This window comes from Sparus aurata, chromosome 6 (genome assembly GCF_900880675.1).
Source record: "Sparus aurata chromosome 6, fSpaAur1.1, whole genome shotgun sequence".
NCBI classification, from domain to species: domain Eukaryota; kingdom Metazoa; phylum Chordata; class Actinopteri; order Spariformes; family Sparidae; genus Sparus; species Sparus aurata.
The window spans coordinates 38956592-38984310 of NC_044192.1; the positions used below are offsets into that span (position 1 = coordinate 38956592).

Here is a 27719-nt window from a genome sequence, read left to right on the forward strand (position 1 = left end):
GGACGGAGGGCCGGCTGCGGCGCGGCGGCCACATCATGCCGGTGGGACCCGCCGTCAGCGGGACGGAGAGTGTCAGCGGCGGTCAGCAGCGGTCACATCTCCTCGTCGGCGGGAGGAGAGGATGCAAGCCGGGGACGGAGTTGACCAGCGTCAACGGACTCCCCCGTTTCCATACGTTGTCATCCGAAGGAAACTTAAATAAGCTAACAGCGCCGTCACCCTGCACACTGTGGCATCCAGGAAAGATGCAGAGCGATGTGGAGGAGACATGGCTGGTTAGCTGACTGGTTGACTGGTTAGCTAGCTGCAAACTATTGTAAGCAATGCTATCCAAGACTGGAGAGTGAGTGGGAGAACCGCTGAAGCTGATGCGCTGAACGTATTTATACCACTTCCGCAGCAGGGCCGGGTTTATGCAAATCATATGGCCGCGTTACATAACGCGGCCATGATTTGCATGATTTCTGACCCGCCCATTAAATCCTGAACACAGAAATGTTGAAAAACTGTTTGTGAGCCTAGCTCCAAAATTAAATTCTACATGGCCGAATGGCTATTACATGTTTTAAGTAAACACATTTATGGCCTGTTTAATGTGTTTAGAAGAAAATGGCTGATTTTGGTTTACACGGACTTTAAGACACTGGAAAACTGCTGTATCTCCTAATCTGAAAGACTGGACTAATGCAATGGTGGAAACAGCATCTTATGAGTCTATTCTTCACAAACGGTTGGCTAACAAGGAGGATGGGATGACCTCTTGGGATATTTTTTGGACCTACGGAAGGACAAATGAAAACTCAGCCTAAGAAATCAGAGACTAAAAACAGTGTAGCTTCTTTGTCCTTCTGTAGACTGGATTTGTTTTGACAATTGTTGTTTATTCTGGATACCTTGTTTCCTCAAAATATTTGCACTTCCCAACCCAATGAAGTCACTTTCACTAATTTGCACTTTCAGTATGTTTCTGTTTTTTATATTTATTATTCTTATTGTGGTAATTTTTGTATATACTTTCATATTATAATCCTATGCTGAGCCCCTGAAACGAAATTTCATTCTGTGTTCACTTGTTGCACACTGAATGACAATAAAGTCTAAGTCTAATATCGCTGTCACAAGCAACTGCCAGAGAGCCCACAACATCTCCAGACAAACAGGGTCAGCTGGCCCAGCAGGCGACAGAGGCACAGATAGAGTGAAAGCAGAAGCGAGGATGCTAGTCAGGCCTACTAGCCAGGCTAAGGAAACAACCGCACAAGCCTCCAGTACCAAGCATCTTCCTCACCAACGCCAGATCCATCACAAACTGAATGGATGAACTGGAGCTGCTCATCGCCTAAACCGATCTGTCCGGACCTGCTGTGTGAGGATTATAAGAGAAACCTGGCTACACCTGTGCATCCCGGACGCCACGGTACAGCTAGCAGGCTGCGCAAGCTACCGGCTGGACAAAGGCAGTGAGTCGGGGAAGAGCGAGGAGGGGGACTCTGTATCTACCTGAACAATGACTGGTGTTCCAACAGCAGGATTTTTGCCCGACATTGCTGTCCTGATCTTGAAGCCCTCTCAGTAGCATGAAGACCCCCCTGCTGGAAAAAAACAGCATAGACCAGCACCAAAACACAACATATGCTGGTCTTGCTGCATATGTTGTGTTTTGGTGCTGGTTTTGGTGCTGGTCTATGCTGGTTTTTCCAGCAGGGCGTTCTATATACCACAAGAGCTAAGTGTAGCTACCATCAGTGCTGTTTACATCCCTCACGATGCTAATGTTAGCATAGCCCTTACCCTCCTCCTGGCTATTGTAAACAAACAACAACATGCCAATCCTGACGGTATACACATCGTAGCTGGCGACTTCAATCAGGCCAACTTAAAAACTGTTCTCCCTAACTTCTACCAGCATGTTACCTGTGCAACAAGAGGGAATAACACTCTGGATCATGTTTATTCAAACATAAAGCATGCTTACAGAGCTATTACTCTCCCTCACCTTGGTCAGTCAGACCACATCTCCCCCTGCTGCTGTTTCTTGCTTATGTCCCCCTCAGCAGATCAACAAAGCCAAATACCAAAATCCTCCAAACTTGGCCAGAGTGCACTTTGCCTCAGCTGCAGTACTGCTTCAAGCACACTGTCTGGGATCTTTTCGACCAAGGAAACCTGGAGGAATAGACACAGACTGTGCTTTGTTGTGTTAAGACTATGCTGTGCTGACAACGTCACAGTTGAAAAACAGATATGGTTTTTCCTTGCCAGAAACCCTGAATGTCAAAGGAGGTCCAGATGCTTCTGAAAAATCACAGCACCGCCTTCAGGTCAGATGACATGTCACTGTACAGCACTGCAAGGGCCATCCTAAAAAGAGGCTTCAGGGAGGCAAAGATAGTGTGGCAGGGAATTCAGCACATCACCAACTACCAAGGCAGCAACAACAACTCTGTACATGCAGATGCCTCTCTGGCTGAGCAGCTAAACTGTTTCTTCTCTTGCTTTAAGATTAATAAGCCTGCTTCAGTGTCACCTCCCCCTCTAGCCTTTACCACCACACACTCACACTGCAGGAACAGGAAGTGAGGCGTATGCTGAGGTCAGTTAACCCAAGGAAGGCTGCTGGACCTGATGGAGTACCTAGCAAAGTGCTCCAGGCATGTGCTGATCAGCTCGCTGGGATCTTCACTAAGATATTCAACATCTCCCTGTCACAAGCCATCATACCCACCATCATCCCTGTTCCCAAGAACCCAGTTTCTGAGGACCTGGGTAACTACAGGCCAATAGCACTCACACCGATGAACATAAAAATGCTTTGAGAAACTGGTCCTTCACATCAAAGCAAACCTGGCTCCGTCATTTGATCCACACCAGTTTGCTTACAGGGCAAACAGGTCCTCGGAGGATCCAAATGCCATCGCAACTCACACAGCACTGACCCACCTGGAACATCCAGACAGCTACGTGAGGATGCTCTTCATAGACTTAAGCACAGCATTTAATACAATCATCTCGGACGTTTTAATCCATAAACGTATGGACTTGGGCCTCTGGTCCTCCATCCGTGCCTGGGTCAACTTTCTCACTAATCGACCTCAGTGTGTCAGACTTGGCCCCCACATCTCCTCCTCTATCACCCTAAACATGTGCTGAACCCAATGCTGTACTCCCTGCACACCTACAACTGCACACCAGCCCATTCGTCAAACATCTTCATCAAACTTGCTGATTACACAACAGTCATGGGGCTCATCTCAGGAGGAGACGAGACGGCATACAGGGATGAGATAAAGCGCCTGGCAGCATAGTGTTCAGTGAACAACCTCTCACTGAACACCACAAAAAACAAAGAGATTATCAAGGACTTCAGAAGGAAATGCAACATTGTCCTGGCCCCACTGCATAAATGAGGTCAGCGTGGAGAGGGTGAAGACCTTCAAATTCCTTGGAGTCCTCATCTCCGAGGACCTCTCCTGGACTGCCAACACCTCTTGTGTATATATATATATATATATATATATATATATATATATATATATATATATATATATATATATATATATATATACTATTCGTATCATTATCATTATGTTATTATATTATCATTATATTATTTTAATTATTACCGGTATTATTATTATTGCTATTATTATCATATTATTTTCATTATTACTGGTATTATTATTATTGCTATTATTATTATTGCTATTATTATCATTATATTATGATTCTTGTTATTGCTTAATTATATTATTATTGTTGCTTTTGCTATTATTATTATATTCATATTATATTGTTAGTATTATAATTATATCTCTATCATTATTATTATTATTATTATTATTATTATTATTGTAGACATAGGCTCTGCTGTCTCTACCTTTTTTGAATATCAGACCGTCAGAACAGCTTGCAGGAACTTACAGGATCCATCACATTCTTTCCATTTTTTTGAGTGGCTCCCCTGAGGACTCAGACTTTGTCGCACGCTGCAGGACACAGAGGAGAACTTTGTTCCTCGTGGCTGTCCAGCTGTCCAAGAAACACCATATTCTTTTGGAAAATCTTATTTGTGTTATAAATCATCACATACAGACACGGTGAACAGACACTGCGGTCACAAGTTGATCTGGCCTCCTTTTGCGACCAGGAGGTGGCTGTGTGTCTGCTGTGAGGAGTGAAATAGGTTATGCCGAGAGTCACCTGTGATCTGATTGGCATAGTGGAGTGACTGCCGCAACTCTCACCTTTCCTGTTTACAACGTCCTCCGTAACAACCAGCAACTCTGAAGATCTGACTTATTTCACTCATCTGGTTGGGAGTGAGTGAAAGACAAATCCAACGTATTTTGAACACTGTTTCTGTATTAAATGCACTGGCCTTAACAAAGGCACTGGTAAGTGAAATAAGTCAGCGACTGACACATTTAATCAAATAGCAGCCCAAACACGTATCAGGTATGTTTTGCACAGAAAAAACCTGAACAAAGAGGCAGATCAGAGGACAGCTACGTCTTCTCTTCCTGTTTTCAACATCTGTTGTAACTACGGTGACCACAGACGCATTCGGCTCACGGTCGCCAGTTAACATGGACCCGTGTTAAATCCGAAACACCGGCATCTTTTCATTCACAAATCTTCTGTCAGAAGCTCGTCTGCTGATAACATTAAGTAGAATTTGTATTTGGGTAGTAAAACCAGCATTTTAAAAATATCCAAGCACCCTGTATCATAGCTACATGTGTGACGTTTTTAACAAATCAATACGTTTGATAATCGGTCCAAAATTCAGCAAATAATTCTACTTTGAGATTAAGGAGTAACTCTTTCCTCCGTAGGTTGATGCACCGCTGCCTCTGCTAGCCCTGTTCCAAGATGGCGGCGCTGTAGGCACACCCCTCCACAGTCGATGCGGCGTCTATGTATATATGTCTATGGTTTTAAGTACGACGGGTACGGGCGGGTGCGGGTTTGCAAAATAAGACCCGTGCAGGACTCTATTATAGATATATGTAGATATTATTGTCTAAGGTTTTACTATAGGAACACGCAATGAAAAAATACAATGAAAACACGGCATAAAATCCTAATAAATCCACACAATAAATCCCAACGTTTGCCATCTGTTGATAAGACTGGATAGTAGCTCAGTGTTTCGCAGTAAAAATTCACTGCAAAATATAAAGTTCTCATCAAGGCATAAAATGCCACCCCATTTCATGCGCAAGCAATCTAACTGCAGTGCAGATAAATGAGTCCCTAGTTCTTTTATTCTATAAACTCCCCTCAAACACTCCATGATTTAGAACTGAAATATCAGCTTTTTAAAAACATGCTTCACTGTCCCACTATGACATTTCCAAGACCCACTTTCTCAACAAAGTAGTACTGTTCAGGAGATCAACAATCAGGGAAAAAGTTATGACTTTACTGTATGTATACCCTTTCATCATAGATGTTTAATGGTTGTGTGCTCATGGTAACCCAGAGGCAAACAAAAAACACTTAATTCATTGTGACACCAGAGCTTCTTTGAGGCTGCTAGCAGGGGCTGTTTGATATGGAATATTAACAACTTTCAGCCCTGCATTAATTTGCAATGGCCTCCTGAAAATGGTCAAACAAAAAAAAAACATGTTGTTCCCATAATATTCACACCATATTTTATTTTGTAGGTCTTATCATCAAACTGTTAACAACAGATTGTGTTTGAGAAGTTTAATACATTTTCTTCAAAGCCAACATGCCCATGTCGGCCTCATATGGTTTAAAGGTGACCTGCAAATATGGTTACCAAGTGGGTTTGTCTGCAGCTTTCACATGGGTTTGCCCATAGAGGCTTTAAGTATGTACTGTTCTGTTTGAAATTTTAAACACCATTTAAAAGACTTCTAATAATGCCAGCCTGTTTAAACTAGTGATCCTACATGTAGAATGCAAATTGTAATCATTCAGATTTTTAATGTTGTGGTATATCTATTTATCTATCTATCTATTGAGAATGCCCAACATTCTTTCTTGTGATGATGATCAAACATACCACCAAGCTACGTTTCATGATCTCAGGTTATTACATATTCAACACATTTAACAACAACGTTTGGTAACATTGACTGCAAACTGAACAACGAGCACTACAGTGATGCAGCTCTGGTGCTTTGAGCTAAATGCTGATGTCTGCATGCTTACAAACTCACGGTGACAGTAGAAACATGCAACATGCATGTTGTCCTGACTGGCACTGTATGAAAAGTTGTATCACTAAAATGATTACAATTCATCCTGAGAGGAATGTGAATGTGTCTACCACATTACTCTGCAGTCTCAACTATAGTTTCCAAAACATTTCACCTAAATCCCAACGTCTCACTCCGATGATGGTGAATCATCAATGTATCAAATGTTGTATTACTTCATCGGGTAGATTTTTATTAGACATTTCACAGGTGCAAAACTTGACCTGCTGGTGCTAGTTCAAGAGTCAGGGGATCACTGATGTCAACAGGATCCATCTTCTGGCAAACTTGAATGTCTGGGAAAAAAAATAACAGCAATTATATGGTCTCCATGCAGACTATATATAATAATAGTGCTTTTCTAGTCTTAGTAACCACTCATGCTTCAACATGTAAGACTGCAAGGGTCATGAATCAAACCACATAAGTCTGATTGGTGGACAACTGCTCTACCTCCTGAGCCACGGCTGCACCAGTAAATATGATGAAGTATAACACAGCTAATACAACGCAGTGAAAGTAGGGCAACTGCAAAAGCTATACGCATAGGCATATCAGAAAATGGGCTGGTACTACGGGGATCTGTGGAACTTCTGTGTTGTGCTGGTGGCTGATCATTAGTATACGTTCTACACTAGCGTTGGCTACTGTTACTTTGTGTTAGTGGAGCAGAGAGAGGCACTGAGACAAGGCACTTGTTACATTGAGCCCCTCTAAGTGGCTGTGTCAGGTGGTTAAAATTTGAGTTTGACTTTCCCACACATTTAAAAACAATGGTAATGTTAACCAATGTTAATAATGTTTTTGATCATGATTCTATTGCAGCTGTAACCAAGCTGTTATAGATCATCATTATCTTATTATAATTATCAGTCAAACACTTTTGTCCATATCAAGACATTTAATTAACAATAATAATAATTAATAATTTAATGATTAAACCATTGAGCTCATTTACATTACCACAATAATCTGATAACTGGTTATGGTAATAATCTGATTTGATGTGTTTACATGCACTTTAGTAATGCGATAATGGAAAAAACAGGTTTACATGATACAGTCAATTAGTCGGATTTCTTTTGACTTATCATGGCGTCTCTGCAGGTTAGGGCTGGGGGATTTGGTTGGTTTTCAAAATAATGCTTTACTTCTTCATGTTATTCACACGGTCAGAAAATGCATCCACTTCTTTTACATTTTTACAAGTGCGCAAATCTAAAAGAATGAAAGATATCAACGTGATCAATGTGATCAACGGTGTACATGCACCAAATTAAACGGAATACTGGCCAAAAAAGTAGGTGTGTTTATCAGATTTCTCATTATCTGATAATGGCTTTTATCAGATGGGGCATATCTCATATGTTGTTTACATGACCACTTGAATAATCTGGTAATTCCATGAGTCAGATAATGGTTGGTTTACTAGTGTGCATGGAAACGTGCTCAGTGTCTTATGTTAATGCAGCAAAATGCAACACTTTAGGAATCAATCATCTCTTCTGCTTTAAGTTGTTAGCCTAACTTTAAGACCTATTACACCAAGGCTACTCAAATTCCAGACCTCGGCCCACATCCAGATGCATATATATTTCTTTTCAGTAAGTAAATCTTTTAAGGCTATCCTTCATAGTACATTTTTTTGTACCAAATAGTCATGTTATAAAAAACTATGCTGAGAGTCTCTGACGTGTTTTTCTGTCATTCGCGTGCAAGCTGCTTCTCTCTATAGATATATATACACTCAGCTCCTCAGCTTTCAGTGTCCGATCGCTTGACACACACAGCAGGACTTCATGGTGCATTCAGATGCATGTCATTGATGTTGAAACCTACATTGCTTTGTGCAGCAACATGCACGGTCACTGAAAGGGATGTCATGGTGCGTTCAAGTGACTCTATAAGTAGTTTTACAGGGGAAAGTAAATTTTCTAGTGTTGAAAAATCTGAATGTCTAACTACTGTTTCTTTCACTGCAGCCCTCTTAATTATTAGGTGCTAAAATAATTACAATGTCCATTTTTTTTCTACATAGGCAGATATGATAAAAAAAATATATATATTTAAAAAAAGAAATTGCTATTGCAAATTAATATCAGCAGACCTCAACTCAACTCATATTCTTGTGTAACAGGTCCCTAAGTAGCCTCTCTCTGGTAATGGTTAAGTTGTTTATTGCAGCATATTGTAATAATTAAATACTAAAGTCAGGAGGTGTAAGAAATGTGGCGTTAATTGATTAATTAAGTGTTAAGATCCCAATTAACTTAAGAAAAAATTACCTTTGAGTAATAACTTCGACAAGCCTGCTCTACATGCTCCATCTTGGTGCTGCAATTCCACCAGGAGGCTGCAGCGATTTGACCATTATCCCGACATGGACCACACAGGCACCAGTATGCAGTGTAGGCTGCACATCAGCCATCAGTACATTTAGGAAAGAGCCTACACTACCTACCAGCCCTGGTCCAAAGAGTTTTTCAGTCTTGCAGGGCAAGTGTACAGACCCGCTGGTAACCTCAGACACTTTCTTTTGTTTTTTTCTTCATCTCAAGCTGTCAAACCGAGCGTGGTAACAAGATTTAAATATTGATTCAATAGAATAAAAAAATCATCATGTTACCATACATGTTAAATTATATTCATATTCTGCAGCCTTTGGTTGTGTACTTGCTGGCTACATCTGTATTTGTCTTCAAAAAACAATCTGTTTTTTTTCAGCTGTCTGCCAATTCAATTTGCTTTCCTTGTATTACAGGGGCTTTGGAAAAATGTTGTAATCTTTAAACTGCCATGTCCTTAAGCTCCTTAAGCAAGAACATAAAGTTATCAACAACATATGCTCATAATTTTCAGTCCTGGCCATGAACTTATCTCTTATCAGATACGTACATTACATTAATACACTGATGCAAGTACTGCGCTGTCCAGTCTCAACCCTAGCCTGTATGCCAGCTGTAATAACTGTCATACATTATCAGCTTGTTTCAGAATACATGCATCCATCAGTTCCTCAAATACTTTCATTTGGAGAGAATTGGATACCACCAGCCTAAACTCATTTCCCTTCCTTGGCTTGCTCTATGGGTCAATGTAACAGTTTCCAGAGGGTAGGCACTGTCTGCTTAGGCAAGTTAATGAATGTAGCACAATAAGCACCTGCTTTTCTTGCACTATTTTACATTTCTACCTCCGCCATCTTGTGCAATTATCCTGTGCAATAACACTATAATAATAATCTGTTTTTTTGGAGGTATTCATATTTATACAAATATACTGGGTCTGTTTATTCTTAAACACTGTATTTAATTTTGACACTTTATCTATATGTATATAATGCATATTTCGCTTCCTGTATATACAATGCACATAACGTATTGTCCGTTCTATATTTTATTTACTTTATTTTTTCTCTCTTATTCAAATCTTTTTTAATATTTCTTTAGTATTGTACTTATTTGTATGTCTGTATGTCTGTCCACCTTGCTATTGTGACAAGTAAATTTCCCCGATGTGGGATAAAAGTCTAAAGTCTAAAGTCTAAAGAACATGTAAAAATAAAAATGCAAATGCAGTGCTCAGGACTGGTCTTAAGTGTAGTGACTTTCCAAAAGCCATATATTGTGCTGCATGGAAGTGTTTGCACTTATGATGCAGACATAGTTTGGTCAGATGCTATGGAGATGGTTCAGCTGTTGTTAAATGATCTCTGGGACTGTTATGTTCTACATATTGATTATAGTGAAAAGAAACCAGCATTGATTTTTAAAGAAGACTGGTTACAAATGTGGTCTCAGATGTCAAGAGAGCTTTTGTATCCTGACACACGAGATAGAATGTTTCACAAAATGGTTTGTTTGTGTTTGTGTTCAGACCAGTGCATCACAGGCAAATTTAAACCAGATCAGCAGCTGGAGAGTGCTGCCACCAATAGAGCCAGTGGTTAAATCACACTCCCACCAAAGCTTCCAGTGTCATTCTTTGCGCTTGAAATAAACTCTCAATTTCTGATATAGCTGATGCTATAGCAACAGGTGCACTAACTTCCTGAGGAGCCGCCATTGTTGTTGTCGTACATACAGTTGTTTCTGGTCATATGTAAATGACACCCATAGCTGCCAGTAATTCTTTTAAGGATCTTGACTGGTTCGATGCCTGTGTGTTCAGCCACAAGCACATAGCTTCAAGCCTGGCAGAGGGATTTGCAAGATTACATGATCACCTGATCTCACGAATCCAGCTGCCTTGCAATGTCCGAGCTTCTGAGGGCAGTGACAAATGTTGCTGGATCACAAAAATCATTGTCTATTTTGTTATTTATGTTAAAGAGCTTGTTTCACTGCAGTCAAACCAAAAGTGCCACTGAACACCAAAGGCTGCATCACCAAGCTAAATCTTTTTCATCTTGTGAGTGTTGTATGCCTGCATGTAGCCAGAGCAACCATGTGTCTCATATTTAGACACTTCCTGAGTTTTGTGTTTGGTTTTAATTCAGATGCATACACCCATTCCCACCCCACCGACATTCACCCTGTTGCTATCGACTCCCCTTTCCTAGCTCTGACTCTGCCTCCATCCCTGGCTCGCTCTGTTGCACGGATTCGACAGAGCTGAAAATACATCTCTGACTTGGGGTTGGGGGAGGTGGCGGGAGATGAGTCTTGTCAGCGGGACAGTGAAGAGGAAGAGAGTAAGAGGCAGTGATGGGGGAGGTGGGATCTGTAGTTCTAGCCATCGCTGATAAAGACATGCATCTCCCCCACCACCCGCTGCCAGCCCTTTCAAATGACCCACCCTGCTGCATGCATCAGCCTACATCCCAGACACTCTAACACCAGAGCTGCCAAGTGTCACGCTTTGAGTGTGACAGTCATGCAATTTGACCCATTCTCACATCACACGCCACACTTGACATTTCTCACGCTTATATTTCCCCATTCACTACTCTATATTTATTTTTTTCATGATAATAAACTTTGGTCCTCGCGGATTGCCGTAGTTCGAGTAACTCTGATTGACTGACCGAGATAACCAATCCCAGAACAATCCATCAGTCCTTTGTGCCTAAATCTAACCAACCACGGAAGGCACCACGCAATATAAACCAATCAGAAGCAACGTAAGGCGGGTCTTGGCGTCTCTATCTTTCACACACAACAGCGCCGACATTTAAAACCCACTCGACCTTCTCCTGTCAGTGTTGCCAGATTGGGCGGTTTTCCGCCCAATTGGACCACTTTTATTGACGCCAGGCGGGAAAAAAATACATTGGGCGGGTGAATAAAATTTGGGCTGTTTTTGTCCACATTTGGCGAGTTTTTAATATTGTGAAAACAGCACTCTGAACTGCGGGAGCCCATCAGGAGCGCCGGAGGAGCAAGTTAAATAAAAAAAAAAATGGTAATGAACCTGCTTTTGGGGGCCCAGCTTGCAAAAAGGTTGAGAACCCCTGCTCTATTTGAAGGCAAGTTTGTTTTTTGCCTGTTTATCTGTTAATGACTGAACTCATTGTAATAAAATGATTCTTTCAGAATTTATTTGATTTTAAAAAAAATTTGGTAATGCGTCGTGAAGGTCTTAAATTTTAATTGTTATGGTCTTAAAATGTCTTAAAAAGGTCTTAAATTTGACTTACTGAAACCTGCAAGAACCCTGATAAATGTATTTCGTCAAAAATACAAATTTCTGGTTAATTAAGACTAGCATTAGAAGGCCACAGTGCAGGGAGAGCCACTGGCATGGAGGTGAGGACATCAGTTTTTTTTTTGTTTTTTAAGATTTTTTTGTGGCATAGACACCTTTATTAGCAGTAGACAGAGAGGAAACATGGGAGAGAGAGGGGGGGGTGACACGCAGCAAAGGACCTCTGGCCGGAATCGAACCGGGGAGGGCTGCGTTTTATGGTATGCGCTCTGACCACTCGACCACCTGTGCGCCCCAAGGACATCAGTCAGGCCAGTTTTTTTTTTGCCGAACGCATCGTATCACTAAAGTGTCACTCTTGTCATTTTCTGAAACTTGGCAGCCCTGTCTAACACACTTCATCACCTTTTATGTCCATTTCTGTCCCCCTTATCCCTCATATGTTTTCAGTGGAACGGTGGATCAAATTCCTTCTCCACCTCCCCCTTTTTCTGATCTCCTTTCATAATGATTCACTCCTTTGTTGCCCGATTCATATTTTTCCCTTTTCAATCCCCTCTTTCCCACCTTTCCATTCACAGAAAAATTCCCATCCTCTTCCTTCATCTCTCCTTTAGTTACAACGCTGCCTGTCAGTCCATCCTTCCTCTCCTCGGCTTCCTCTTCACGTCTATAAAGCTCTTTTTTGATGTTTTGAGGCAGATGAATGATGATGTGTTGATGAAAATGATTAAAGTATTTTGTATGCACTTTCTAGCACATTTTCATAGCATTTTGAAGAATTACTGAAATAGCTTGAGTCTGAAAACATTTGAAAATGTTGGACAAACCCACTCTGCACTACCTGCTCAGCACCAAATAGCAGATAGACAGTGTTATCAACTATCTGCTTAACACAGTTAAGCAAATTAGCAGCTAAGCTAGATATATAAAAACTAAGGGTAAAAGGAGAACTTTCAGCCTGCTCCCCTGCCCTAAAGTGGACAATAACATTAATGAATGCAGGTGGATGTCCCAGCACCAAGCACACACAATATGTTAATGTCTTTCAGGCAATTATGATTACTTGATGCATCTCTGCATATTCAGCAAATGCATAGGACAAAGTTTGCAAGTTGCAATGCAATGCAATAAAACAGCTTGGTACATGGCCTTGCTCACTGCTCACTCTGCTTCCACTAAGGGTTTTATTGTTTTTTCTTGTCCACTGTAGAATTAACATCTTTTCTCAGGCCAATGGTAGCTCATAGCAACCCACTCATAGTATAGAATTGCTCATTGATTTTCTCTAAGTGTTTGGGTCAGATAACTTGAATGAATTTGTTTAAAATGCCCATGTCTGGATTGCTCTCATTAAAAGTGTAACTCAAAGAATAAAGAGACTATCTTACTTGAAGACTCCTTTATCATTTCATTCAGCCTTATTTCCCTCCTCCCCACTGACCACGGTGTCTTTCATGTTGGCCATATTTTTGTTCGAGCACACATTGTTAGTCAGTGAATAATTATTCCCTGTCACCAATTAGTTTAAGAGATGTGATGTAGCATTGATCGTATTGTGTATGTTAAGCAACACCAAGAGAGGTATAATTATAGGTGTTTGGTGCAATTATGTCTGTCAATAGAGGGACACTGAGCGAGGCAGGCACAATGCAGATGAAATCAATGGCATAAACCTAAAGGCTGTGAAACAGTAGCACTTGGATGAGTTCCAGAAAGCCTGATCACCATAGTTTGCGGTGAAATAAGGAGTGTTGTGTAGATCATGTTGTATTGATCCAAACATTTTGTTCTGCCCTCTCTCATATAGAAAAAGAGACTGTCCTGGAGCCATTTGTGCTGAAAGACCTGCTGCCGTCCTCACTGGGAAGTTACTATCGCTACACCGGCTCCCTCACCACTCCACCCTGCAGTAAGGTGGTGGAGTGGATCATCTTCAGCAGACCTATTTATGTCTCCTACAAACAGGTGAGAAACACATATCTCTATATCAGAAGGCTCAGGAACTCTGTGCAGACTAATTTTGGCCTGCGATCTCAATATCACAACTGAATCAACTTGTTACGTAAAACATAAACCAGTATTTTTTGAATTACATCTATCCTGACAAAATTGTAATTGTATCATGGCTTGAATTATATATTATTTAAGGAAAACAGGCTTCCATTTTTCATTGTCTGTTATTGTCACTCCTGCCAGTGCAACACATTAACTCAGACCCGGCGACATTTCCTCCTCCTCAGACCCAAAGTCTCTGCCACGCGGACATCGGGGGTGCATTTGATGAAGTCTCCTGGTCAGCCAGTGATAGATTACTGTCAAACTGTCGTTGTAGCCCGCCCGAGCGGTTCATGCCAGGCTCGAATCGAGCCTACCACTGGTGATGTACGCGTCGTCTCATTTGATGTTGCCAATATGTCATAAAAAGACGCATTTCTTTTCCGCAAAAGATGCCGGTGTTCAAAACCGTGTTGACAGGGAAGAGGCAGAGGAGAAAACTGCAAAATCAACTAGGGCAATGCAGGCGGGGCATCAAGGCCACTGTGGCCTTAGTGCAGATATTTTTTTCAGGGGCACGAGGCCAAATTGCGAGGGCACGAGGGTCATGGCCCTCATGGCCCTCGTGAAATTCCTGCGCTGGTGACAACAAAATGGTCACTTCATTGCATTTGTGATGAATTTAGATTTGCACTGGCTAGTTGAAAACAAAATACATCAAATAAAATCCACAAGAAGCTTGATTTTTAAGATCTGTGATTTGAAATTGGCTTTGTAATGTGTTCTTTCAGTCCCCTAAATACTGTGAATATTTGCACTTTTTTGCTGTATTAAACTGTCATCAGAGCTTAAACATGCAGTTCATGATTTTGTGGTAATGCCTAATAAAGCCCTGAAACCACAGCAAACACACTGAGGTTCAATTCTAGAAATCTCAATAAAACTGCCACTTGAGACTCTGGATTTAATCTGATAAATTAAATATATGGATTTATGGATTGACACTGAACTGACTTGATAACGTTGGCCACATTATAAGACATTTAATTTTGGTGTCAGTGTTCTATATTGTCTTGACATTGATTTATAAAATTATTCTAAAACCAATCGTCTTCCTCTTAGTCAACAGTCATGACAATTCATACTGGGTTGTTCTTTTTGAATGTGCCATTGTACAGTGCTAGATACACTCAGATGTCTCACTCTTGCTCACTTCACTGGAATCAATGTTTTGTCTGGAAATTGATAATCAAACAAATGTGTTATTGTGTTGTTGAGTTATGTTTCGTTCCTTGTGTTCCCTCAATTATAAGTTGGATGAAAAATCTTAAGGGGTTTATCATGAAATGATATATTTTGCAATCTGTGACCACTGACAGAAACATCTGATATTTACTGATATTGCTAATCAGTAAAATCATTTGAATATTAAATGCACTTAGTTTGTTACAGTAGTTGAGTGTATTGAAAGTCTCAATAGATGTGAGAGGTGTTTGCTTTCACATGATGACTTGGCTTCACTGGCAGGATGACAGCTCTGTGCGCACATCATGCCTGCTGACTTTAAACCTTATCCTTCCCCTTGTTTAAATCACTGTTGACAAAGCTGTCCATTAATGTACCTGTTTGACGCCATTAAAAACTTTAACTACTTCTACTCTGTAAACATCCATAGGTGCACAGTAATAAGTTCTGTTCAGAAAGCGTCCTGTGACAATAGTGTGATAGTTTCTAATGATGCTGGAACTTGACTCTCAGTTAATGACCATTCACACCTAAAAGTGACAAAATAGCTAAATTCACACATCATGCTGGAAGACCTGTGGTTTGTGGCGTGGCTACCAGAAGTTATAGCTAGTTATGTGTGTAGTGAAATGGATCTGAGAAGGAAATACCCAGAGGAAAATTTCACTGCTCAACGCTTGCTCCTTTACGGCTATGGAGCCGTAAAGGAGCTCAATGAGAGTTCTTATTTTATTCTCGTTGTAGTCTTTTTTGGTCTCAAACATTTCTCTTTGTTTCTCCTAAAATTCCTTAGGAGCAATAGGTGAGACTTTAGACTTTTACTGCTCAAACCTTGAGACAAAACTGAGATTTCTCATTTGTTTCTCCTAAAACTCCTTAGGAACAATAGGTGAGACCTGACAGCTAGCAACAGGAGCCTTACTTGAGACATGGCAGAGCTTTATTTGAGCCTTCCTTTGGAGACAAAAATGAGCAATACTGGAGCCATAATTTTACCAGCACTGGGGAGACAAAACTGAGATTTCTCATTTGTTTCTCCTAAAACTCCTTAGGAGCAAAAGGTGAGACGTGACAGCTAGCAACAGGAGCCTTACTTGAGACATGGCAGAGCTTTATTTGAGCCTTCCTTTGGAGACAAAAATGAGCAATACTGGAGCTTTTTAAACAACAATAACCAACCCACCCAGAGGAAAATTTTACTGCTCAAAGCTTGCTCCTTTCCAGCATGGGGGAGAAAAAAACTGAGATTTATCATTTATTTCTCCTCAAATTCAGTAGGTGCAATAGGTGAGACATGACAGCTAGCAACGGGAGCCTTACTTGAGACATGGCAGAGCTTTATTTGAGACCTCCTTTGAAAACAAAAATGAGCAATACTGGAGCTATTCTGGAGCATATTTATCGATACTTTTGAAACGTTGAAAAAAGGCCTTTATTCAAATCACCCTCTTTAGTATACAACACAGCAGCACTTTATAAAGCAGTTTGCACAGAATCATGGTAACATTTAACATTTCTGACAATAGTGATCTCTTCAGAAAAAAATGCAGATTGCCTTAACCAACCTGTAACAACTGACTATTTCAGCTGGTAGTGTAACGACAGTTTATTAATGTGTCTCTTCTCAGTGAAACTTCTTAAAAGAAGTGTCTAACAGTGTTCCACACAGCTGCACAACAATGCAGAGCATTTCATTACTTAAGTCTGTCAGCAGTATTTGTGTATGAGGACTTATTTGACCTTGATCACCTCACCAAATGCCTTCTCAAACGATGCCCATCCATCCCATGTGCCATAGTGCATGATGTACCTGCAAGAATGACAGATTACAAATAAATTCCCTTATCATACCATAACAGCAAACTAGCAAATATAAACTAGTTGCTGCATTATGGGGAGGACAGTCCATGACCACTCTTTGCATTGCACTTATTTAACCTTCATGTGGTATTTTATAAGGTTTATATTCATACATTCTTTAAGGTACGTTGTTTTCTTTTTATGTAAGTGCGCTGGATTCAGAAATGAATAACAAAATGACATTTCTTTTTGTAATTTTCAAATTTTGGACTCATTACTGAATATGAAAAGAATGAATGAAACACAGATTGATAGGAGAATGGCAGATCTGCCACCTGCTGACCCAGATCTGAATAGTTGTATGTATGGGTGAAAAATTAATGATACAGCATTTTAAAACCAAACATGAAGTCCTGTGGGGTGAATACACACATGAAAAATAAACATACAACAAAATAAGCAATGTCTTACTTAGACCCGGATTAGACCTAGATATGTCTGTTGGCCAAGTTGTCATCATATTATTTTGAATTTCTGTTTAATGCACCACAATTAAAATAGCTTGGTTGCTGTCCACATTAGTTGCATTTGTGTTTGTATAGAGTAGAGGTACATGTTGCTCAGGTGAATTACATGAGGAAAGAAGTATGTGGTGAAGGGATGATGAAATCCATGAAGGTTGGGCCTAAATATCTATGTTTTTAAACCCACCCAACAGCTCAGATCCCCATAGATCAATAATATGATGGTCTTTGGATCAACAATAGTCACAGCTTTCTGTTCATACCTATTTTTTGCAACACACAAACTATTTAAGGTACACAGTATGCAAAGATAATCAAATGCCTCATTTAAGAAATGGTAATAAGAGCGATTGGACTGTGTTACCTCATCTATTCAGCTCAACCTCAGCAGACTGAAGAGACCACTCAACGACTTTCCTTGGGTTCACAGCACAGCAGATTATTTAGCAGCGCAGCACATCTGTTGAATAATTAAAAAAACACAATAACGTTACTGGTGGTGATCTGCTGTACAGCTCCTTGCCCTACACATTAAAAATGAATAAAATAAACAACTGTAACAGTCACCATATTACATGATTTACATTGTACAACTCAGACAGTACTGCTCGAGGCTCAACGGTTGTCATGACTAATGGACTCAGCAAGCTAGCACAGTTTCACTCAAAGAAGGAAAAGACAGAAATAATAAACAATAAAACGGTGACACAGTAATAGTAAAAAAAAATGTGACAGGACAACTCAAATAACATAACATAAACTTAAACCTATATAAAGGCAGTTTCATAGATGAATATCTGATTAAATCACGGAGCTGTCACAGTACATACCAACCCTGTGGTCGTCAATGGCAACAGGGTGAAATTGATGATGTTGCCGTAATTGATTACAACAAATAAAAGGAGCCTTGCATGGATAAACACAAAAAATATGAACTTGTTTCACAAGAAAACAATGAGAATGGAAAACAACCAAATACCTTGCTTGCGAAATAAAATAAATACTGAAGGAATATAAAAATACATTTTGGCAAACTTGATTAATCTACAACAACCCTGTTACAACTACATGCAAAAGGCATGATTTCTACCCCAAATTGCATGCATTAAACATGAAGTGGGCATATCTGCAAAGGGGAGACCTGCGGTACCGAAGCATCTATTTCCATACAGTTATACTGAGGGACTCCTTTGAAAATGGCCATGTCAGTTTTTCCCCACAGCAAAATTTAAAGCTAGGGTCTACAATCCTGGAGAGCTAGCAAGAGAGCTAGCAAGATTTGAAAGTGGCACCTCCTCTAGGACTCTCAGTCCTACAGCTGCCACAGAGGACCGATTATTTTCGTTCCTTTTTCTGAATACATAATGTATCGACTACTCTCAGGATAGCAGGATCATTTCACCCAGTATAACAAAATGTGTTTCTGAACAACATTACAGACCCTAGCTTTAACCTAATTTTAGAGCATTATTTTACCCCCTTGCCCATACCCTAGGATGGCCTGCTTGGTACCAAAGTCACCTTAGGTCGCGTAGTTTAAAACAAAAGTCACCTTAGGTCGCGTAGTTTAAAACAAAAATAGAGTTTTAACTACAGCTTCAAACCGCATAAGCTGTAGGCAGTAGCCTGTAGGATGCAATGATACAAAAATAGGCTATTGCAGACCTGAATAATGCACCCATAGAGTGGGGATCCACTGGTATGCATGTTAGGAAAATGGCTAACATTTTAAGTCTGGATGAAACTTCAGTGAGCACTTGCAGAGAGCTCTTTATTTGCTCTGAGGTGAGGTCAACCTGAGATACATGAATTGAGGAGACTGGGATGAGAGTAGGTAGATCTCATTAAGAGACCTCTCTGATTTCTCTGCCTGAGATCAAACAGAGACACAAGCGTTGAGACATCCTGAAACTTCATTGAGAGCTTGATGAGATCTCCTTTGAAACTTACAGGGAGCCCAAGTTGAGATTTTTTGCACCTGTTTGATCAACCTGAGATACATGAGTTGAGGAGACTGGGATGAGAGTAGATCGATTTCATAAAGAGACCTCTCTAATGTCTCTGCTTGAGATCAAAAAGAGACACAAGAGTTTAGTCAATCTGAGACTTCATTGAGAGCTTGATGAGATCTCCTTTGAAACTTACAGGGAGCCCAAGTTGAGATTTTGTGCACCTGTTTCTCAGGAGAAACAATTGAGAAACAGGAGAAATCAGCCACAGCCTCACTTTGGTCTCACAGAGATCTCATAGTTGTCTAGGAAAAATGAATGAGACACTACTGAGATCTCTTCTCCAACTTTTGTTTCCTCTGGGAAGTGAAAACAGTTCAAGACAGTTGCATTGGTCAGTGGTGCAATGACCATATTTGAAGACGTTTGAATGGCTTGCATGATTCTTGCAATTGTTAGGTTGTATCCATATGGTTGAAAGCACTAAAGTCACTTTAGGTAATGGTGTACTCACTCACTTCCTGTTATTTGATAATGCTCATTTATTTTTCAGTTTCTTTCTCTAATTTTTATATATACAAACAGACACACACCAACACTGTCTGATTTGCATTAACTTTCTGTGCACATACATATCAAAATGCACACACACATATACATATATATATAATTTTTTTTCAAGAATTTCGAGGCTAAGTCAACACCTCAAACTCATTGTTGTGCTCCTCAAACCATTCCTGAAGTGCTAAACACTGGTGGTGATTGGGGAGAACTAGCAGGAGTTGACTGGGAGGTTGTTCATTAACCAACAAATCTCCCTAGATAACAGAATATGTTGTTTGTGATAGATTCTCCAGATAACCCTGCATTCCTTAATTACTTTTGCTGGAGAAGGTGACTTTGAATATGTCTCTAGAACAGAAAAGAATTAAAAAAAGGTCAAAAGAAAGGAAAGAACATTTTGCTCACAATTACACTGCTGCTAGAGAGAGTGGTCACATAAATGATCTATCTATCTAGACTATAAAACGGAAGTCTGAAGCTTTGTGAAACATAACTCCTCTTGTGCATGTTTGGATGTTGAATTAAATACAAAAGCAGTATTAGTAAATTAATTTTTTTTAAACTGAGTAAATAAAATTGTGCAAACCTTAAAATGTTGATATTGTTGTAAGAGTTTTAAATTCAAGGAGAACAGCTGCTCCAATGCTTCCAGTGTCTAAGATCTGTGAGAAAAGTCTTTAGCTCTCATCTTCCTTCAACAGTGTAAAGAGCACTTGGCAGACGACAAATGTCGGAGAAGTTTTGGCTTGTCTGCCTCAAAGTTGGAAGAGCAGGTCAATGTGAAGCAGGCAATGAGGAGATGTTACAACATACTGATGACATGGACATGGATTAAAGTTCTCCGTCGCTACGACAGATTTCCGTCATTCAAACTTCACAGAGACGACTTATGAGATCAGTGTAGATCAGAGGAGAAAAACTGTTTGCTGATTTTTATTGACAGATTGTCACACTCTGCAGCCAATGGTATCGTTAACAGCGTGTGCGCGCCTGACCAATGACAGTCTAGTGACCCACACAGGGCTGGATCTAAACACGGAGCGGTGCTAAAGTTTAGCTGCTTAGCTAGCAAGGACTCGTCGTGCTGCTACGTTACCAATTAGTTTTTGAGTTTAGTCAACACGTGAGAACTCGTCTAACATGGAAAGTCTCCTGTTGTGTGCTACATGTGTGAAATAACAACTGTAGTCTGGACTTTGTCTGCAGCGTATCTGTGTAAACGGCTTCATTCAGCGTCTCTCCCTCCCCTCTGGCACCGTGAGTTACCATGGTTACAGGAACATCCTGAAAATTTATAATAATCAATAAGAAGTTTTTGGTTAGTTTGACTGTACAAAATCATGAATGTAGCCTGATTGTAGCTCAATGCTGAAATCTTGTATTATAACATATAGAACAAATGTAAAGCCTCAGAGCTTCTTTGATTATTAACAAAATGTTAGTGATGACAGAAAGGTGATAACTCGCCATCAGACTGACAAGGCTGCAAAAGTTGCTGTTTGTAAGATTTATTTTTCTGTTAAACGATAAGAGGCTCACTTTAACACTATTATTATTAATAATAATAATAATAATAATAATAATAATAATAATTAATGGTAATGATGATGATGATGATGATGATAAGAAGAAGAAGTAGAAAAATAGCGTACTGAAAAGTTCTGTAGATGGTTGATTATTTAAAAGAGTAAAACTTGAGAGAAGCTTGGCAAGAAAAAAAAGGCACTGTATGATAACATAGATTGAAAATTACATTGAAAAGACAAAAAAACATTTTAAGTATGAATAGAACAGCTGTTCAGATCATCCTCCTGTAAAACACTGTTGGTCAAATATTTAAACTTGATGTCTGCATTAGAGAACATGGTGTGTGGTGAGGCTGTAAATCTTATCTTATTTTTTTAGCACATGTCAAGTAACGTGCCCTGTAACATGTTTCACAAATTACAAATAATATGACTTGGCTACAACTTGAAAAAACATTCGGTCAAAAGATTTTTTTTTGCTTTAATCCATGCATGGAGGAAGAATGATGAAGAATGTAGTATAGACAGAAAGCCAAAACACCAAAAAGTATCAAAACCTCTTACAACCACAAAACAAACCAAATGAAACTGATACATAACGACCCAGAGATGATTTAGGTCAAGGGGAACAAGAGGGCCAGTCAATGGCATCACTGCCATTGTCATCCAGGAACTGCCCATGCACTCTGGCCTCATGATAATAATAATAATAATAATAATTCATTTAATTTATATAGCGCTTTTCAAGGACCCAAAGTCGCTTACAGAGATAGGTGCACAAATAGCAAACAAAGATAATATACAAATAGAAAAACGAAGATAACAAAACACAAAGCACTACAGGGAACAAAAGCAATGGTGGGGCATGGAGTAAATAACACTGGTACAGACAAATGGACAAAACAGGTACAACAGTAGTCAAGAGGTGGCAGGGATGGATTGAAGAGTGGTGGGGGGCTGATGAGTGAGGAGAGTGGAAGGAGAGTGTAGAGGGGTGGCTCAGGGGCAGAGGGCAGGAATGAAGGTGGTTATGGGTAGAGGAGATCGTAGGCTTGTGAGAAGAGGTAGGTTTTTAGGCGGGATTTAAATGTGGTAAGTGAGGGAGAGTCACGGACTGGTTGGGGGAGAGAGTTCCAAAGTCGGGGTGCAGTTCTGGAGAAGGCTCTGTCTCCGAAGGTTTTGAGTCTGGATGGTGGTATAGTCAGAGTGAGAGTGGAGGAGGATCGGAGGGCTCGGGAGGGGCGATGGGGGATAAGGTCAGACAGGTAGGGTGGGGCCAGGTGATGGAGAGCTTTGAAGGTCAGGAAGAGTATTTTGAAGTCAATGCGTTGTTTGATAGGGAGCCAGTGGAGGGTGTAGAGAACGGGGGTGATGTGTTGACGGGACCGGGTGTGAGTGAGGAGGCGAGCAGCAGAGTTTTGGACCGTTTGGAGTCTATGGAGGGAATGAGAGGTGATGCCAGTGAGGAGGGAGTTGCAGTAGTCAAGACGTGAGGAGATGAAGGCGTGGATAAGGGATTCAGCAGCAGGGGGGCAGAGGCAGTGTCTGATTTTGGCAATGCAGCGGAGGTGGAAGTAGGAGGTCTTGACAGTGGAGCTGACATGGGGATCAAAGGAGAGGGTGGGGTCCAGGATAATGCCAAGGTTGCGTGCCAGGGGGGAGGGAGAGATGGTCGAGCTGTCAATGGTGAGCGAGATGGGTCCAGTTTTGTTAAGAGTGGATTTGGTGCCAATGAGGAGGAGCTCTGTTTTGTCACTGTTGAGTTTGAGGAAGTTCTGGGACAGCCATGTTTTTTATTGCAGAGATGCAGGTTTCGATGTGGTTGAGGGGAGGATTTTGGGTGAGTTTGGTGCGAATGTAGATCTGGGTGTCGTCAGCATAACAGTGGAAGTCGCGGTTGAGTTTGCGGATGATGTGTCCAAGGGGGAACAGGTAGCAGATGAAAAGAAGGGGGCCGAGGACTTAGCCCTGAGGGACCCCCTGCGTAACAGGAGAGAGGGTGGATGTGTGGCCAGAGAGGGAGATGAACTGTTGCCTGTCAGTGAGGTAGGAGGTGAGCCAGTCGAGAGCAGTGCCCTTGACACCCTGCTGGCGCAGCCTTTTAAGGAGGATGGAATGATTGACAGTATCAAAGGCTGCGCTGAGGTCTAGTAGTAGCAGGATGTTGAGGGCACTGGAGTCTGCAGAGGTGAGGAGTCATTGACGACTTTAACAATGCAGTTTCGGTGCTGTGAAGTGGGCGGAAACCAGATTGGAGGGGTTCATAGAGGTTGTTTGACTGGAGGTGGGTGTGAAGTTGGGCGGCGACAATGCGTTCCAGAGTTTTGGAGAGGAACGGCAGGTTGGAGATGGGACGGTAATTGGAGAGGTTGGCTGGATCAAGGGTGGGCTTTTTGAGGATGGGGATGATGGAGGCAAGTGATGCCAGGCATTGTCCTGCACCGGCAGAAACCCAGGGTCTACTGCAGTAGTATAAGGTCTGACAATCATATTCCAAGTGGAAATGTACAAATTGTCAAATTAAGCAATGATAAAGAAACATGTGAAATATACACATGATAAATAGCCACCCCTTAACTATTTGCTTATGATAGATAACCTTGTTAGAGGAAAAACTCTACCACAACATATTCTTGCTTTCTTTACTATCTGGGACAACCAGAAATCGTAGATTATTGCATATTGTGGTTCTCCACATCTTATAGTTTATCACAGAGGTCCCCCATCTCCGCTTTAGTGGGTTAATCTCCTGTGACACCTTCATTTTTTTGACTGCATCCTCCAGCCATTCCATCCTCTTCTCCACCTCAACCATTCAAAATCAGTGAAGATAGTTTACCTTTAACCAGGCTGTGATTCGGTATAAGTCCTCAAGGCAGACTAAATCACTGGATATGTTTTGCAATGTAGCAAAGATTTTAGCAATATCCTGACCAACATGTGCTGCCTCTGGGCCTTATGCTGATGAAGGTTCAGTCATCCAGGTAATACTAAGTGCTATATTGTAGGCAGCTGTACTTGTTGCAGTTTAATTGAAGAGTTTTCAAGCCCAACAACACACTGAGGTCCATCCTAAGGGCAAAACAACCCCTACTTAAATGAATGGCACAACACAGGAGGGCCAAGTCCTCAGGTCAAGACTCTGCTGTCTACTTCCATCTCAAGGAGAAAAATAATTCCTTTGAGGACAACAATGTGAACATCTTGGCCAGAGAAGACAGATAGTTTTAAAGAGGAGTAAAATAATCCATCTATCTCAAACTGGAACAACTGTCTTTGAACAGAGGAGGTGGCCTAAAACATTACTTATCACCCACCTACAATGCAGTACTGAGACAGGTCGGGTCAACGAACCACAAATGGTCCTACCGACTCTGAAACTCAGCGCTCACACGTGTCCTTAACAACTCTGTAAGGACACTCCCACACAGAGTTTAAAAGCCTGCAACTCCCGTCAAGTTAGTGATAGCTGATGAAGCCTCTTGGATTAGAGGTAAAACCTCTTTAAGAAACTCAAACGCATCCAATTGTCTACAATATAGCACTTAGAACTCCTTTCGTTTAGTGCTTTTAAAGTGATTCTTGCTTCCAAGCTTCCATACAAATTGAATTATTTTCTGTCTGATTTGGGCGAACACAATTATAACTAAACAGGTTGAATCCATTCCAGTGTCAGTTTATGCAGAATATGGACATATATTGATTTAACAGATGGTATCTCTATAAGTGAACATACAACATTATAACAACATTACAATATAATTTGATCATCCATGTTTGTCACTGTTTTTGTTGCCATTTCGGGTCGAGAGTTCGTTCCACCACTGAGGCACCAGAACAGAGAGAGAAGAGTTGTGACTTTGCTAAGCGGGCTTTGTTTGCTTTCAGCGATGGTACCAGCCGACCAGCTGATGTAGTAGAGTGAAGTGCTCGTGCTGTGTTTTGTGGTCTGACCAGTGTTTGGAGGTAGACAGGTGCAGTTCTGTTGACGGCCTTGAAGGCCAGTACCATTGTCTTGAATTGGATTTAGGCTGCAACAGGAAGCCAGTGGAGGTCAAGGAGGAGGGGGGTCACATGGGAGAAGCTGGGAGGTAACAGGAAACAGAATGGGGGGGTGACACACAGCAAAGGACCCCAGGCCGGGACTCGGACCTGAGGCCGCTGCAGCGAGAAATGGGCCTCTGTACATGGGACGCCCGGTCTACCAGCTGAGCTAATTGGCGCCCAACTTTGAGGGTTTTGCGGTTTTTGGAAGAACCTGAATGCATCTGGAAAGGCTTCAAGTAAGTTTAGCTTCAGCTATGATTCCTCTAATGGACCCATCTTTGTGTGTCAGGTTTTTCAAGCTAAGCAGAGCATGAACTGGTAGAGAACAAAGACTTGTTGTGTTTTGCTGTCTCATGATGAATACGTTAATTCATCATCGATAGCTGTTTTAATTCAACTTTGACTAATAAAAAGCAAAGGATAATGAACAAGAATTCAAAGTCAGCTAATGGTAAATCATGTAAAACGGAGTATGAAGCAGGTGAAATTAGTCAACAAAGAGCCAAGGAAGAGAGATGAGGGCATCGTTTATCCATCCTGTTCAATAGCTATTGATTCCTGGCCATAAGACTTTCTCAACATTTTTTAAAAGCCTCATCTGAAGTCTGTTTGTTCCCTTTTGCCATGCAACTCTCCAGAGAAAACATCATGAAGAAAGATAAAAGGAGTAGGTTGGAATGAGAATTAACAGTGATGGTGGCTGTAGTTATCTCTGCCTCTTCATTTTCCATTTCTCTCCCTATCTTTCTGCTAGACCTTTGTTTTGGATGTTAGTTGAAGTAGGTCAGCAGGAGTGACAGCCGTTGCTTTGGGCCCTCTTTTAGAGTGGATCGATGATCAGGCTCTTACACAACAACTCACCTTAAATACCTTCCTTTCAGACAGAAATGTGGACTTGCCACACTTGTACTTGTGTGTCGGACATGTGTGTATGTGTGCGTTGTTAGAGAAAACAAATGTGTCTCAGATGCTACAACCAACATGACTTATCCCATGCTAGTCTTGCATCACATTCACCCTAAAAAATTAGTTGCCAACAGGGTAGTACTATTGAGACCAGCCTCCTTGTAGCAGTTCCAAGTGGGACATTTGGGAATTTTATCGAATTTCTCATCTGGCATTGTGTGCAAGTGTGCCAACATGTCCAGAAAGCAGATAAGATACAGCCATATGGGTTGCCTTTCCTCTTTGAGGTCTTTCAAAAGATTTAGTGTTGTTAGAAAGTAAAATAGTGATCTGGTGATTTGGACAGTAATATACATTTAACCATCTTGATTAAATCTGGGATTCATCTGGTAGAAACAAGTTTTTAGACATTTGAAATACATTTAACTGTTGTTTTAAGACGATTTTAATTATATTTTTATATGAAACAGGTCATAATTACACATTGATCCAATCATTGAGATGCTTTAAAAACATTAGAAATCATGAACCTAATAGGGATGTAGCATTCAGTACATTGAATTTGTTGTTGTTGTTGTTGTTGTTGTTGTTCAGCAGGGGAAAAAAAACAAAAAACAAGATAACTTTTTTTGTAATCTATTTTGAAAAATGTGTATATGGCTCTTTAGCCACAATTTTTATTTTAAATATTACAGCAATCAAAATTTCAGCAAGACCCTCTCATATTCTGGATATTTGAAAAGAACAAGAAAGACTTACCACTTGATTATGTGTTATATTTAGAATTAACCTTTATTAACCATGAGACCCAGCACTGCACAGTTTTTTTTTATTTAGTTCTTTAGTTGATGTTTATACTGTTAATGTTCCTCTTGGTGCCTGTCACATTACCTATGACATGGCTTGTTTAATTTAACTGATGTGAATACAGGTTCTAATGTCCTATTTTAGTTCAAATGTTTTTTCAGAACCTAAGAAGAAGGATTGTTTTTAGGGTTAGGTAGGCCCACCTGTTTTTCTCTGTGCCCACCCACATAATGAGTCTGCCAACGCTACTTGCACTAATCATGTTGATCATGGGGTGCACTGAACCAAAGAACAGTCACCCATACTGAGACGAACATCCTGTACCAAATGGTTCAGGATCAGCAGGTGTTGTTTAAGACAAGTATAAATCTCCATCTTTTAACTAAAGATAAGCTCAATTTCAGTCTATTTTAATTGCTAAAAGATGTGGGAGACTAAAAACAGTCAAATGTAGAACTCACTTGAAGCAGTCCA

At 40.7% G+C, this 27719-nt stretch overlaps 1 protein-coding gene across 1 annotated transcript in view; it reads left to right on the forward strand.

The window, feature by feature from the left end:
• Positions 1–27719, forward strand: part of LOC115583392 (receptor-type tyrosine-protein phosphatase gamma-like) — a 225393-nt gene that overhangs the window by 96110 nt on the left and 101564 nt on the right. The window contains exon 6 of the mRNA XM_030420177.1: positions 13690–13847. Coding sequence (XP_030276037.1) covers positions 13690–13847 — 158 coding nt within the window. The remainder of the gene's footprint in view (positions 1–13689; positions 13848–27719) is intronic.